The sequence below is a fragment of the Dipodomys spectabilis genome, unplaced genomic scaffold, assembly GCF_019054845.1.
Source record: "Dipodomys spectabilis isolate Male_0828 unplaced genomic scaffold, ASM1905484v1 ptg000054l, whole genome shotgun sequence".
In the NCBI taxonomy this organism is placed as follows: domain Eukaryota; kingdom Metazoa; phylum Chordata; class Mammalia; order Rodentia; family Heteromyidae; genus Dipodomys; species Dipodomys spectabilis.
The window spans coordinates 19,905,504-19,917,695 of record NW_024870731.1 but is presented as its reverse complement, the minus strand read 5'-3'; the positions used below and the strand labels follow the sequence as shown (position 1 = coordinate 19,917,695).

Here is a 12,192-nt window from a genome sequence, read left to right as displayed (position 1 = left end):
AAGCTTAATGTAGCATTATCAAATAGTAACATTAAATTAAAAGTGAAAGTATATAACTATAAGGTAGTTTTGTTATTTCCAGTATCTGAGATAGTATCTGGGATAGTATCTGGGATAGTATCTGAGACAGAACTATGTCATAACATACTTTTTAACATGGTGTATTATATTATTTTGAAGTTTACCCTCATCTTTATTAAGACATACATGCCAGTTGTATGACATGGTCTATGTTTGCTACTGTAGAAGAAATGATGAAAATGAGAGTTAGTGATGACAAAGTCAAGGAATAGATTAAAATTTTCTACTCTGAGTCACTTCTCTCATTCTGATTCTTATGTAATTGGACATGCCATAAGGATAAATCTAATGCACTCTTCTATTATTTTGGTACATGTATATACATGCAAATATTTCCTCTTAAGTTATGGCAAAAATTCATCACTTTAGTTCATTTTACATTTCTATAAAATGAAAAGTTCATAACATTTTGATGAATAATATTTAGAAATAAGGGCTACAAATTTATAACTATTTAAAAAAAATCTATTTAGACCAGAATTGGAAGAGGAACGGAATGCTCTTATTCTTCAGTCTGCAGCCAATAAAAAACAACTAAAAGAAATAGAAAGAAAAATTTTAGAAACATTATCATCTTCAGAAGGGAACATTTTAGAAGATGAAAGTGCAATCAAAGTCTTGGACTCTGCTAAACTTATGTCCAATGAGATATCAAAGAAACAGCAGGTGAGAAAAGCACCCGAGAAATGCTTTGATTCTAACATTTTAATTTGCTTCCAGCCTATGACAGAAATTCTGTAGTAAATTTCCTGGAAAAGAAAAAGAATTAATAAAATATGAAAATATTGAACCTGGTTTTAAAGCATAAGAACATATCCTACTTTTGAATTAATCAAAACTTGGGGAAATCTATACATATCTATACATAGAAGAAATAAATTTAGATTAAAGTTTTAAAAATGCATTTATTATTATTTGTAAGGAAGAAGAGTCAGTTTTAAATAGTTACTAGTTGACTTGACAGTGAAGGGTTCTGGGAAACAATAGGGATGTCCTTGGAACATTAATTTGTAATGAGTATGATAGAGATAGGTATGAGAGATGTGAATGCTAGGTGGAAGAAAGGAGACAAATAATCTACAGCCAATAACATATTAATTACAAGTTCATCTGATGCGGCCAAATATTGTTTTATGTTACCCCCCCCCACCTTTGTCAGTCATGGGGCTTAAACGCTGGGCCTGGGCACTGTCCTTCAGCTCTTCAGCTCAAGGCCAGTGCTGTACCACTTGAGCCACAGAGCCACTTCCGGTTTTCTGCTGGTTTATTGGAGATAAGAGTCTCATGGACTTTCCTGCCCAGGCTGGCTTTGAACCATGATCCTCAGATCTCTGCCTCCTGAGTAGCTAGGATTACAGATGTGAGCCATTGGCACCCGGCTGTTACTTCTCATTTTACAAAAGCAAACTGTGTTATAGTTAGAATAGACTATTAGCAGATCTCTTTTGTACTTCTTAGTTGAGAAAACTGGTGTCTAGAGAGATTAGTTGAAGCTCAAGGTTGCATAACTAAATATCATAGAATAATAGGTTCTGTACACAGAGTTTATTGACTTTCAGAGCTTTCAATTCTCCATGGCCCCACCTAATTAACTAGGTATGCTTTCAATTTGAGATAATTAAAAAACAAAAAAGCCAGTAAATTGCACTAATCACTAAGTATTTTCTCTACTTTCTCCAAAATCCAGCTCCATTCTGGGGCAGAGGACTTTCAAAAGGTCTAGGTATGCTTTCCCTTTGGGTAAGTTACATTTAGCTTGAATGCAATAGTAAAAACTCTGACAGGTGTGGTATTTTTGTTTGTTTGCATCTTTGGAGAATAAAAGCAGTAAGATCTTAGAGTTATATTCTATGGCAGCACCTATTTGGAACCATAGTTGAATATTCTATAGTGTCTTATTTTTTTTTTTTAACCAGAGCAGAGCAAACCTTCTCATTATTCCCTGACACACAAAGGGGAAAGAGGATAAGGAATATTTATTACCTTATTTCTCAATGAGAAAAGGAAATACAAGAATTCATTACTTCAAATGTTTTCTCTTACAAAGACAAAAATTTAATAAATCAAGTTATTTTGATTTAATAAATCAAATTATTTTAAAAAATCTGATCCTAGCCCCGACATCTTTTTTTTCCCTTTTATCCACCTACTCACCTAATATAAGAAAAGCCATATTCAAAGCAAAGTTCCACCACATAGTCTAATCCTACTGTACTCTTTTGTTTCCAATGCATAGGATTAAACACACACACACACACACACACACACACACACACACACACACACACACACACACACACACACACACACACACACACACACACACAATGATTAAGTGGGATAAATTCCAGAGATGCAAAGCTGGTTCAATATACGCAAGTTAATTAATGTAATTCAACACATCAACAGGAGCAAGGACAAGAACCAGATGATCATCTCAATAGATGCAGAAAAAACATTTGACAAGATCCACCCCTTTATGATAAAAGCTCTGGATAAACTGGGATTCCATGGAACCTTTCTCAGTATAATAAAGATTGTATATAACAAACCTAACAGCCAGCATTATACTTAATGGTGAAAAGTTAAAACCATTTCCTCTAAAATCAGGAATGAGAGATGTTTGCTCTCTTCACCCCTCTTCAATATTGTATTGTAATCCTAGCTAGAGCAATAAGGCAATATGCAAACGTAAAGGGGATCCAAATAGGGAAAGAAGTAGAACTCTCCCCTCTTTGCAGATGACATGATCCTGTATTTAAAGAATCCCATAGATTGCTCTCCCAAGTCACTTGAGCTGATCCAAAAATTTGGCAAAATAGCAGGATATATTCTCAACTTATAAATCATCAATTACTAGTTACTATACCAATTTATAAACCATCAACTACTAGTAACTGTTGTACTAAACTCTGGGACCCATGTCAACACCTTTATATATACATACTCTAGTTCTCTCTTTTTCCCTTTTTCTATTTCTGACTTATTAAAACAAAAAGAGGTGAATACTTAGTAGACACATGTCAGAGTCAGCCAAAGAATAAGCAAACATTCATAGCTCTGAGATTCTTCAAAGAAGAAAGAACAAATTTGGTATGTAACCACACCTTTCTTGTTTTCTTTCTTCTTCCTTGTTTCTCTCCTTGTATCTCCCTTCCTAGTTCCCTTCTTTTCCTTTTTTTCTAGTTTTGAACCTCTTCTGAACTGTACTGAAATATGTTTATACTTAAAATACACTCATTATTTCTCTCTCACACACATATACATATATGCACATACCCTCACACCCATGCTCTATTTTTTTAATATTGATTTTTCTATTCTAGATTGCAGAAAAAACAGAGCTCAAAATAGCAGAGTCTCGAGAAGGCTATAGGCCCATCGCTAAACATTCATCAGTATTGTTCTTTAGCATTGCAGACCTGGCTAACATTGATCCCATGTACCAGTACTCTCTCATCTGGTTTGTGAACCTTTATATCAACTCTATTCATGACAGGTAAATGCTCTGGCTTCACCCGTCTTCCTTGGGTTGGATTTTCACCATCCTTAAAAAAAGCATATAATTACACACATATAGTCATTGTAGAATATTAAACAGCTGTAAAGAGAGGAAAGGAAGCGAGAAGGAAGGTGGAAAGAAGGAAGAGGGAAGGAGAGAAAAAAAACATGGAGGAGGAAAAGACCAAAAGAAAGATAATTAAATTTTAAGTTGTTTTTGAGTTGTTTCACTCCTACTTAAGATTTAGATATAGACATATTCATTTTAGATGTATTCCCTTTCTTTTAAAGATTTCAGTACACACAGTTACATTTAGGCTTTAGTCCCCCATTTCTGTTAGTTTACTGCATACTTTCACTTTAATTAATTAGTGAATGTCCATAGATTTTTGGAATTAACTCTCAGTTTTGTCATGGGAGTGGCAGGAGTACTGCTGGAGTATAGGCAAGTCAATCTATGCTTATTCTCATTTTCCTTTATCTATAAAATAGAGATAATGATAGTACCTATTTAAAGTTGTTATAAGAATTAAAGGAGACAATATGCAGTGTTTATAATGGTGTCTAGCATTTAGTAACTATCGTATTTAAGTAAATAAAATATTATTTCAGCCTACCATGTGTACTATAAACATTTTCTTACAACAAGAACAATCTCCCTTGAGTGAATTAAATCCAATTTGGAATTTGAATTCCTAATGGCACATGATTGAGGAAGTTCAAGTTGAAGAATTAACTTAAATGGCAATAAATTTCAGTGAGATGTAAAATAATTGAAATTCTCATATACTACTGGTAGGATTTTTAAATAGTGCAGTCACCTTGGAAGCTCTTTAAAATATTAAACAAATTTTCCATATGATCCAGCAATCCCACTACTAAGTACATACTAAAGAGAGCTGAATGCATAAGTACACAGAAAACTTTTTTAAGACATAAAATACTGTATTCATAAGTTACTGGGACTGGGTGCTAGTAGCTCATGCCTATAACCTTAGCTACTCAGAAGTCTGAGGCCTGAGTATTACAGTTTAAAGCCAGCCTAAGTAGGAAATTCTGAGAGACTTATATTTAATTAATCACCAAAACTTGGAAATGGAGCTGTGGCTCAAGTAGTAGAGAGCTAGCCTTGAGCAAAATGGCTAGCTCTAGTACTGGCAAAACAAAAAAAATAGTTACTTGGGTTAAATATTTTCTTGTCAGTGAGATGAAATGAATTGTGGAATATAACTAGAAATACAGTTAGGTTTATTTGCTTATTTTTATATTATATGTCAAGGTTTTCCCTCATTCCTAGTAACATTAGTTTGTTATATGTATGAATATAGAAATCATCTACTCCAAACGTCAATTCTATCACAGAAAGAGACTTCACTAGTTATTATCCAGTTTCTACAGTGATAACATTTTAAAAACCTATAGAGCAATATCATGATTAGGAGATTGACATTATATAGTTAAGACAAAGAATATTCTCATCACTACAAGGAGCTACATGTTGCCCTGGAGTAGTTCTACTCACTTCCCTCTCTAGCATAGAACCTGACACAAATAGATTTTATTTTTAAATTTATTGTTTTCAGTCATTTTGGAGTAACAAGACATTTTGGATCTTGAAAACAGATGCTGTAAAGCCATATTTCACTTTCTCATGGAATTATGCCCTATTTTTTAAAAAAAATTGAAATACTTACACTCATAAGAGCCAAAAATTGTGTAGAGAAGCCCTGTGAAAATGAGTAGTGAGGCCCCATGTCCCTTTAACTCTATTTCTCAGTAGTAACATCTTGCATCTATACTACAATGCAGCAACCAAGAAGCTAGCCTTGGTATAATCCATATTCAGATTCCATCAGTTTTACATTCACTTGTGTGTGCAATTTTGAATGCTTTATTAGTGAGTACTTAAATAAGAGAAAAACTGCTTACATGTTAATTCATGTTACTTAATGTTTTCTTAGTTTCGCTTGAACAATATATTTTCCTTTTCAACCTTTTAGCAATAAATCTAAAATTTTGGAAAAGCGCCTACGATATTTAAATGACCATTTCACATACAATTTATATTGTAATATATGCCGATCACTATTTGAGAAGGACAAGCTGCTATTTTCTTTTTTGTTGTGTGCTAATCTTCTTCTGTAAGTTATTTACTTTTTCTTAAGTTCTTTATTTTTAAAATCTAACTCAAAGATTTAATGTGTAAATATGACTTGTCACAGAAGAATACAGTATTGTACTTAAATTCGATTTTACTTGTGCATTTTGATGATTATAATAGTTTGATGTTTATTTGATTTTTGAAATTTTTATAAGTATATATCTATATAATAAATGTTCACAAAATATAATTTGCAGCTCAATAATTTCTTAACAAAAAGAAAAGTAAGAGAAGTACTTCTTGTTTTCTACCTCTTTACACTCTCCATATGTAGCTACTATTCTCATGGTTTGTGTGTGTGTGTGTGTATGTGTGTGTGTGTCATGGGGGCTGAACTCTGGGCCTGGGCCTGGGTGTTATCCCTCAGCTCTTCAGCTCAAGGCTAACACTCTACCACTTGAGCCACAGTGCCATTTCCAGCTTTTTTTTTCTGCTTATGTGATGCTGAGGAAACGAACCCAGGGCCTCATGCATGGGAGGCAAGCACTCTACCACTGAGCCAACTTCCTAGCCCCTGTTTTTTGTTTGTACTGGTTCTGGGGCTTGAGCTCAGGGCCTGGGCATTGGTTCTGAGCCTTTGTGCCAAGGCTAGTGCTGTACTACTTGAACCACAGTTCCACTTCCTGTTTTCTTTTTAAATTTAATTTAATTGTAAAGATGCTGTACAGAGGGGTTACAGTTACATGAGTAGGGTATCCCTTTCTTCCCCCACCTCCCCAACTCTTCCCCCCCCCCCCCCCGCCCCAGAAGTTGTAAAATTCATTTCCAACATAGTGTCTTGTGAGTATCATTGTTGCAATGGGCCATCCTGTGTCCTTGTTTCAGCATTTTGTTATTCCCCTTCCCCTCCCCAAATGAGATAAATGTAAATACAAGATGCAGTTACCAAAATCAAATACAATGACAACAGGGGATATACCATAGGGGGAAGAATATACAAAAGAAACAAAAATATCACATAGTATATTAAAAACAACAGCAACAAAGAAAGACCTCTTATGTCCAGATCTTGGGGTTCATTTCACTTAGCATCTTATATAGTTATGTGTTCTAGCTTTTGAGCTTTTCTGCTCATCTGATAAGATTATCCTAGATGTTTACTAATTATTGCAAATAAGGAAAATAATGGGATCTTTATGTCTTTGGGTCTGGCTTACAACACTTAATATGAATTTTTCCAAGTCTTTCCATTCCCTTACAAATGGGGCAGTGTCATTTTTTCTGATGGAAGTATAGAATTCTATATATCGATATCTATATATCACATTTTCTTGATCTATTCATCTACTGAAGGGCATCTGGACCGGTTCCATATCTTAGCTATGGTGAATATGCTGCTATAAACATAGTTATGCTGGTAGCTTTAGTATGGCCTTGTTTGTGATCATTTGCCCAAAAGTGGGGTTGCTGGGTCATAGGGGAGCTCTATGTGGAGTCTTTTGAGGAACCTCCATACTGCTTTCCAAAGTGGTTGAGCAAGTTTACACTCCCACCAACAGTGCAGTAGGGTTCCCTTTTGGCCACATCCTATCCAGCATCTGTTGTTATTAGAGTTCTTGATTATAGCCATTCTAACTGTGGTGAGATAGAATCTCAATGTTGTTTTGATCTGCATTTCTTTTTATGGCCAGAGATATTGAGCATTTCTTCATGTGTCTATCAGCCATTCTTCTTTCCTCTTTAGAGAAGTCTCTCTTTTAAGTCTTTAGCCCACTTATTAATGGGTGGTTGTTTCTTTTGAGGATTTGGTTTTGGAGGAGTTAATTTTTTCCGTTCTTAGTATATTTTAGATTTGAGGCCCTTGTCTGTTATATGGCTAGTGAAGATCTTCTCCTAGTCCGTGGAATTTCTATTGATCTTGCTAGCTATGTCCCTGGGTTTTTTTTTTATGGTTAATTAGGGATAAGAGTTTCACAGACTTTCCTACTCAGGCTGGCCTTAAACCATGATCCTCAGAGCTCAGCATTCTGAATTGCTAGGATTATAGACATGAGCCACCAGTGCCCAACTGTCCATATCTTTAATACTGGTTTAAATTTTGCTTTTATGTAAGTGAATATATGTATGCATATATGTAAATATATATACCATATATTGCCTTCAACCTGGGTTTTTGCTGGCTAATTGGAGATGGAATCTTACTGACTTTTCTGCCTTGGCTGGCTTTGACCCATGATCTGCCAAGTCTCAGTCTTTTGAGTAGCTAGGGCTTCATGTGTACGTCACTGTCACTCAGCTTATAACAACTGTTAATATTTTTACCTACAAACTGTATTATCTCCATCACTTACATGTCAGTATCTATTGTCTTTTATTCCTGGTTATGAAATATTATAAATTTAATGTTGATTAATGCTGGCAATTGTTTATTCCTTTCTAGAGCTTTAGATTTTTCTTTTGAGGGTGTTTAAATTACTACTAGATTAGTTAGATTTTTCTAAGCTTTCTGATAATGATTTTAGAGTAGTTTTTCCCAAGACTAGGTTAGCTTCACTGCCATAGTGATCCCTCTCTTATGACCACTGGTTGACAATAGGCATCTCATAGCATTGTGTTGTCTCTGGGACCTAGGCTGTTTGTTAATGGATCCCCATTCCTTGCCTGGCCTTGTGAAATTCTGCTCTCCTCACACATGCCTTAGTATTTATTCAGAGAACTGAGAAAATGGTACTTTTCTTGCTATTTATTTCCTCCTCTAAGGTATTCTGCCAAGTTCTAGCCACCTCTGCCTTCCTTAATGTGAATCTCTGCCTCCTTGATTCAACAATACTGACAAGCTTTTATTTTCCTCACCTCTTCTCTGCAGCCTGCAACGTATCACTAGCAGACAGCTGAAACAATCATAGAAGTCACTTTGTCTCCTCTAGTGGCCACAGTTCTGGCCAAGCTATTTTACATTTTCTAAAAACAGTTGTTTCGTTAATTTTGTACTACTTTCTAAATTGCAGCAAGACGTTGAGTATATTCCTGGTTATTCCATTCAGACTCTAATACATAAGTTGATATCATTCTGTCACTGGATCATCATCTTTCCAGTTCCCATGCAAAATCATCAGTCCTTGAGTTTCACACATGAAAAAGTATTTCAGAGTGTTTTACAAAATGGAGTCTCAAAAAAAAAACTCCCCCAAACTTTCACAAGGTGAAAGTTTTAGCAAAGAATTCTTTTAGAAGAAAAAAACATTTCTTGTTCTCGATGCAGGAAATGGCAGTTACTGTCTTTTATTCTTTCTGAGTTGTGGGAATACATGAGATTGTATCATCTAGTAACCGCCAATCATTTGACAACTGGACAGACAGTAGTTCAGAGTGGCCAAGATGGGTGCTATTTATTATTCTAAAATATGAAGATGCTTCTAGGCCTACTGAAAACATAGAGGCAATAGATGAGTTTTAGGGCTTCCTTTCCTCAGATAAACTTTTCTTCTTGAGGTCACTACCAATTTATAAAGGGTTGGCAGGGTTGAATTTTTTTTCAGACAATTTAAAAGGAGAGGGAGGACTTAGATAGGCCCCTGTGTGTCTCCCAGTTCTTGTAACTTATCACTTAAAAGGAGATATAGTGAGAGGGAAGTTTCATTGCTTTTTCAGTTGCTTCCTAGTTTCAACTTCCAAGTCTGGCCCTTTTGATATTTGTTAAAAATAATACAATTTTCCCATATCATCATCTACTTTATCTGTCTTGATTCAACCTTAAAAATCAGGAATTTACTATAGCTCTTATTTTGGGAATATAGGGCAAGAAAAGAAATTGAATATCAGGAACTGATGTTTCTTTTAACGGGAGGAGTAAGTCTTAAAAGTGCAGAAAGAAATCCAGATCCAAGTTGGCTACAGGATAAAAGCTGGGAGGAAATTTGTAGAGCAAGTGAATTTCCTGCCTTCAAAGGACTCAGGTAAATGTTTATATTTGATGATTTAACATTGAATAGTGATGGATAAATTTGTGATCTAGTAATTCTTTCCCATGGTTCTTCTAATTTATTGTTCTTTATTGTTCTTATTGTTTTACAAACTGTAGTACCAGTACCAAAAAACCCAAGCTAATTTTCTTGGGTCCTTGATATCCAAATCATCATAATAGAAACTGAGTTACTAATAACTTTACATTCTGTATGTAAGGTGCCCCAACAAAGATGTGTTTAAGAAGTGCCTTAAACTTTTCCCACTTAAAAAGAACCAATAAAAGGAAAATCCTAGAGTTCTGTGATTGATGAGTTTGATGATATTGGTGAGTTTGAGAAGGTCAAGTTCACCTTCTGTAAAGACTAAAAAATGACTTCCCTGGGCCTCTCCATCCCAACTGGCTTTCTCAACTACAGCTACATATCTTCCCAGGACCTAGCATTGGGTATTTAGTCTTTCTAGTCTCATCATTAGACTTCTTCAAAGGGATTATGTGAAAGAATAAGCTTTAATTGAGTCATTTTAGGTTTTGTCAATCTTCATTCCTTTACAAAAGGTCTGTTTTGCTTATTTTTTTTAAAGCAGAATGGGGAGAACTATTTAAGGAATTCAACAAAAAGGAAATAACTACCTTGGTGTGAAAAATATTTTCATTAATTATTATTTAACTGAAATAAATTTACAAAGTATCTTCCTATAGAACATTCACCACCTTGCTTCTAGCAGCGAAATAGATGGGCTCTGCGTTCTCTGAGCATCATTTAGAATGTTCTCATTAAAAATAGAAATAAGTCACTCTTTACTTTTAAAAGTCAAACCACATTCCCTGAGGCAGCTCTACTGGAAACACTGAAGTTATGTCAGGTGTCCATACACAATTCCAGTGCACCTGAGAAATCCCTGGGCCAAGGAGAGAAGGCTACATTGGCAATGTTGCAGTGGAGGCGAGGTATAGGAGAGGTACAGTTATGTGCTGATAGTCACTGTGAAGGGTCCAGATTTTTGTATACCAGTCCTAGCTCACTGGCACCAGGATTCCTCCTAATTATTCAAATGCTGGGGCAATGTGATAGTCACTTATGTGACTGTCATACTATCACACAACGTAGTGGCCTTCAGGCTCACAGCTTGACCTTTCAGGCATGTCTGATGCTATCAAGTATTACTATTCTCGGGGAATTCACACAGAGGTCAGTGCTGAGTTGTGGGATGAGGAAGGTGATCTTCCAGCCCTTTTCTTGGCTGACCAGTGGTAGAGATTGCTCCAGGATGATAACTATTAAACAGCAAAGAATATAAACTACTGGGCCAAGGTATCACTGTTGGTCCCATCATCAGATCAATAGGATCTGTCGGAGACAAGCACATACTGAAATAGTTATTTGCCTGGATGTTCAGGGGCCACACACAATACCCAGATATCAGGGATCTGGAAACTGCAGAGTATGCCAGGCTGGTCTGTACCTGGGAAATTTCTAAACTGACAGCTGAAGTCTCTGTGACTTCTGTGAGGCACAATAGCGTATAGGAATTCAAGTGAATCCAGGAAAACTTAACAAATAGAATTTACCTTCCATTTGGTGAGATGGAAGGTTTTCTATGTATGTACCTTGAGGATAAGGGCTTTGGGCTACTCAGGTTGATAATGGTACACTTGGAGTCTCTAACTTCAAATCCCATTCTAGCTACTTTCTTGCCCTGCTTTGCCCCTTTCTCTGCTGCTACAATCTTCTCTCCCTTTACTTTTGCAAGATGCTCTCCTTTATGAGAGGTTTGCAGTGTTTGCATCTAAGGGTCAAGCAAAAGTAGTAATTTTTTTCAGACTCTGTGGTACCCATTATACCTACACCTCTCTCTAGAATAAAGGTGTCTGAACCAAGCGTTTTATAGCTGCTTTTATTCATTCCCATTCCTGGTTAGCAGGAACTTTCTGTTCTATTTTTACTTTCACTATTTCCCCAGATATATGTTTTTATTAGCTTACTTAAGTTACAGGGGAAGGGGATTTTATTGTTACATTTCTACACACATTTACAATGTACTTCAATCAGTTCTACCCTTCTATCACTTTTTTTTCCTCTTTCTCCCCATTCCACTTCTCCAGTCAATTTCACCAGATTTCATTGATCTGTTTTCATAGTTGCCAATAATCTATTTCAACCAAGTTCACTCTTTTTCAAGTCCAGTGATGTAGAAATGGCCCTGTAGGTGTCTTATTTCCTCCTCATGCTCAACAATCTACTCTAACATATTTCCCAATGAAATTAATAATTATTCAACTTTTTTCCATTAGGGATCATTTTCATGAACATAAAGATGAATGGAGGGAAATTTATGACAGCAAAGAGCCGTACAATGTGAAGCTTCCAGAACCAATGGATAAGAATCTAAATGAGCTACAGAAAATAATAATTCTTAGGTGTTTAAGACCTGATAAGGTAAAAGACAAATATGTTCTATCTGGAATCCAGATAATTTGCCATTTGTGGAATATTGGTCTTAAAGATACAGTCATGTTCTGCATAATGATATTTCAGTCAAAG

General features: G+C 35.6%; 1 protein-coding gene across 1 annotated transcript in view; it reads left to right on the top strand.

The window, feature by feature from the left end:
• Dnah12 (dynein axonemal heavy chain 12) overlaps nt 1-12,192 on the top strand; it is a 159,757-nt gene that overhangs the window by 106,052 nt on the left and 41,513 nt on the right. Inside the window, exons 58-62 of the mRNA XM_042679922.1 lie at nt 555-747; nt 3,408-3,580; nt 5,583-5,723; nt 9,481-9,639; nt 11,943-12,087. Of these exons, the coding sequence (XP_042535856.1) occupies nt 555-747; nt 3,408-3,580; nt 5,583-5,723; nt 9,481-9,639; nt 11,943-12,087 (811 nt within the window). The remainder of the gene's footprint in view (nt 1-554; nt 748-3,407; nt 3,581-5,582; nt 5,724-9,480; nt 9,640-11,942; nt 12,088-12,192) is intronic.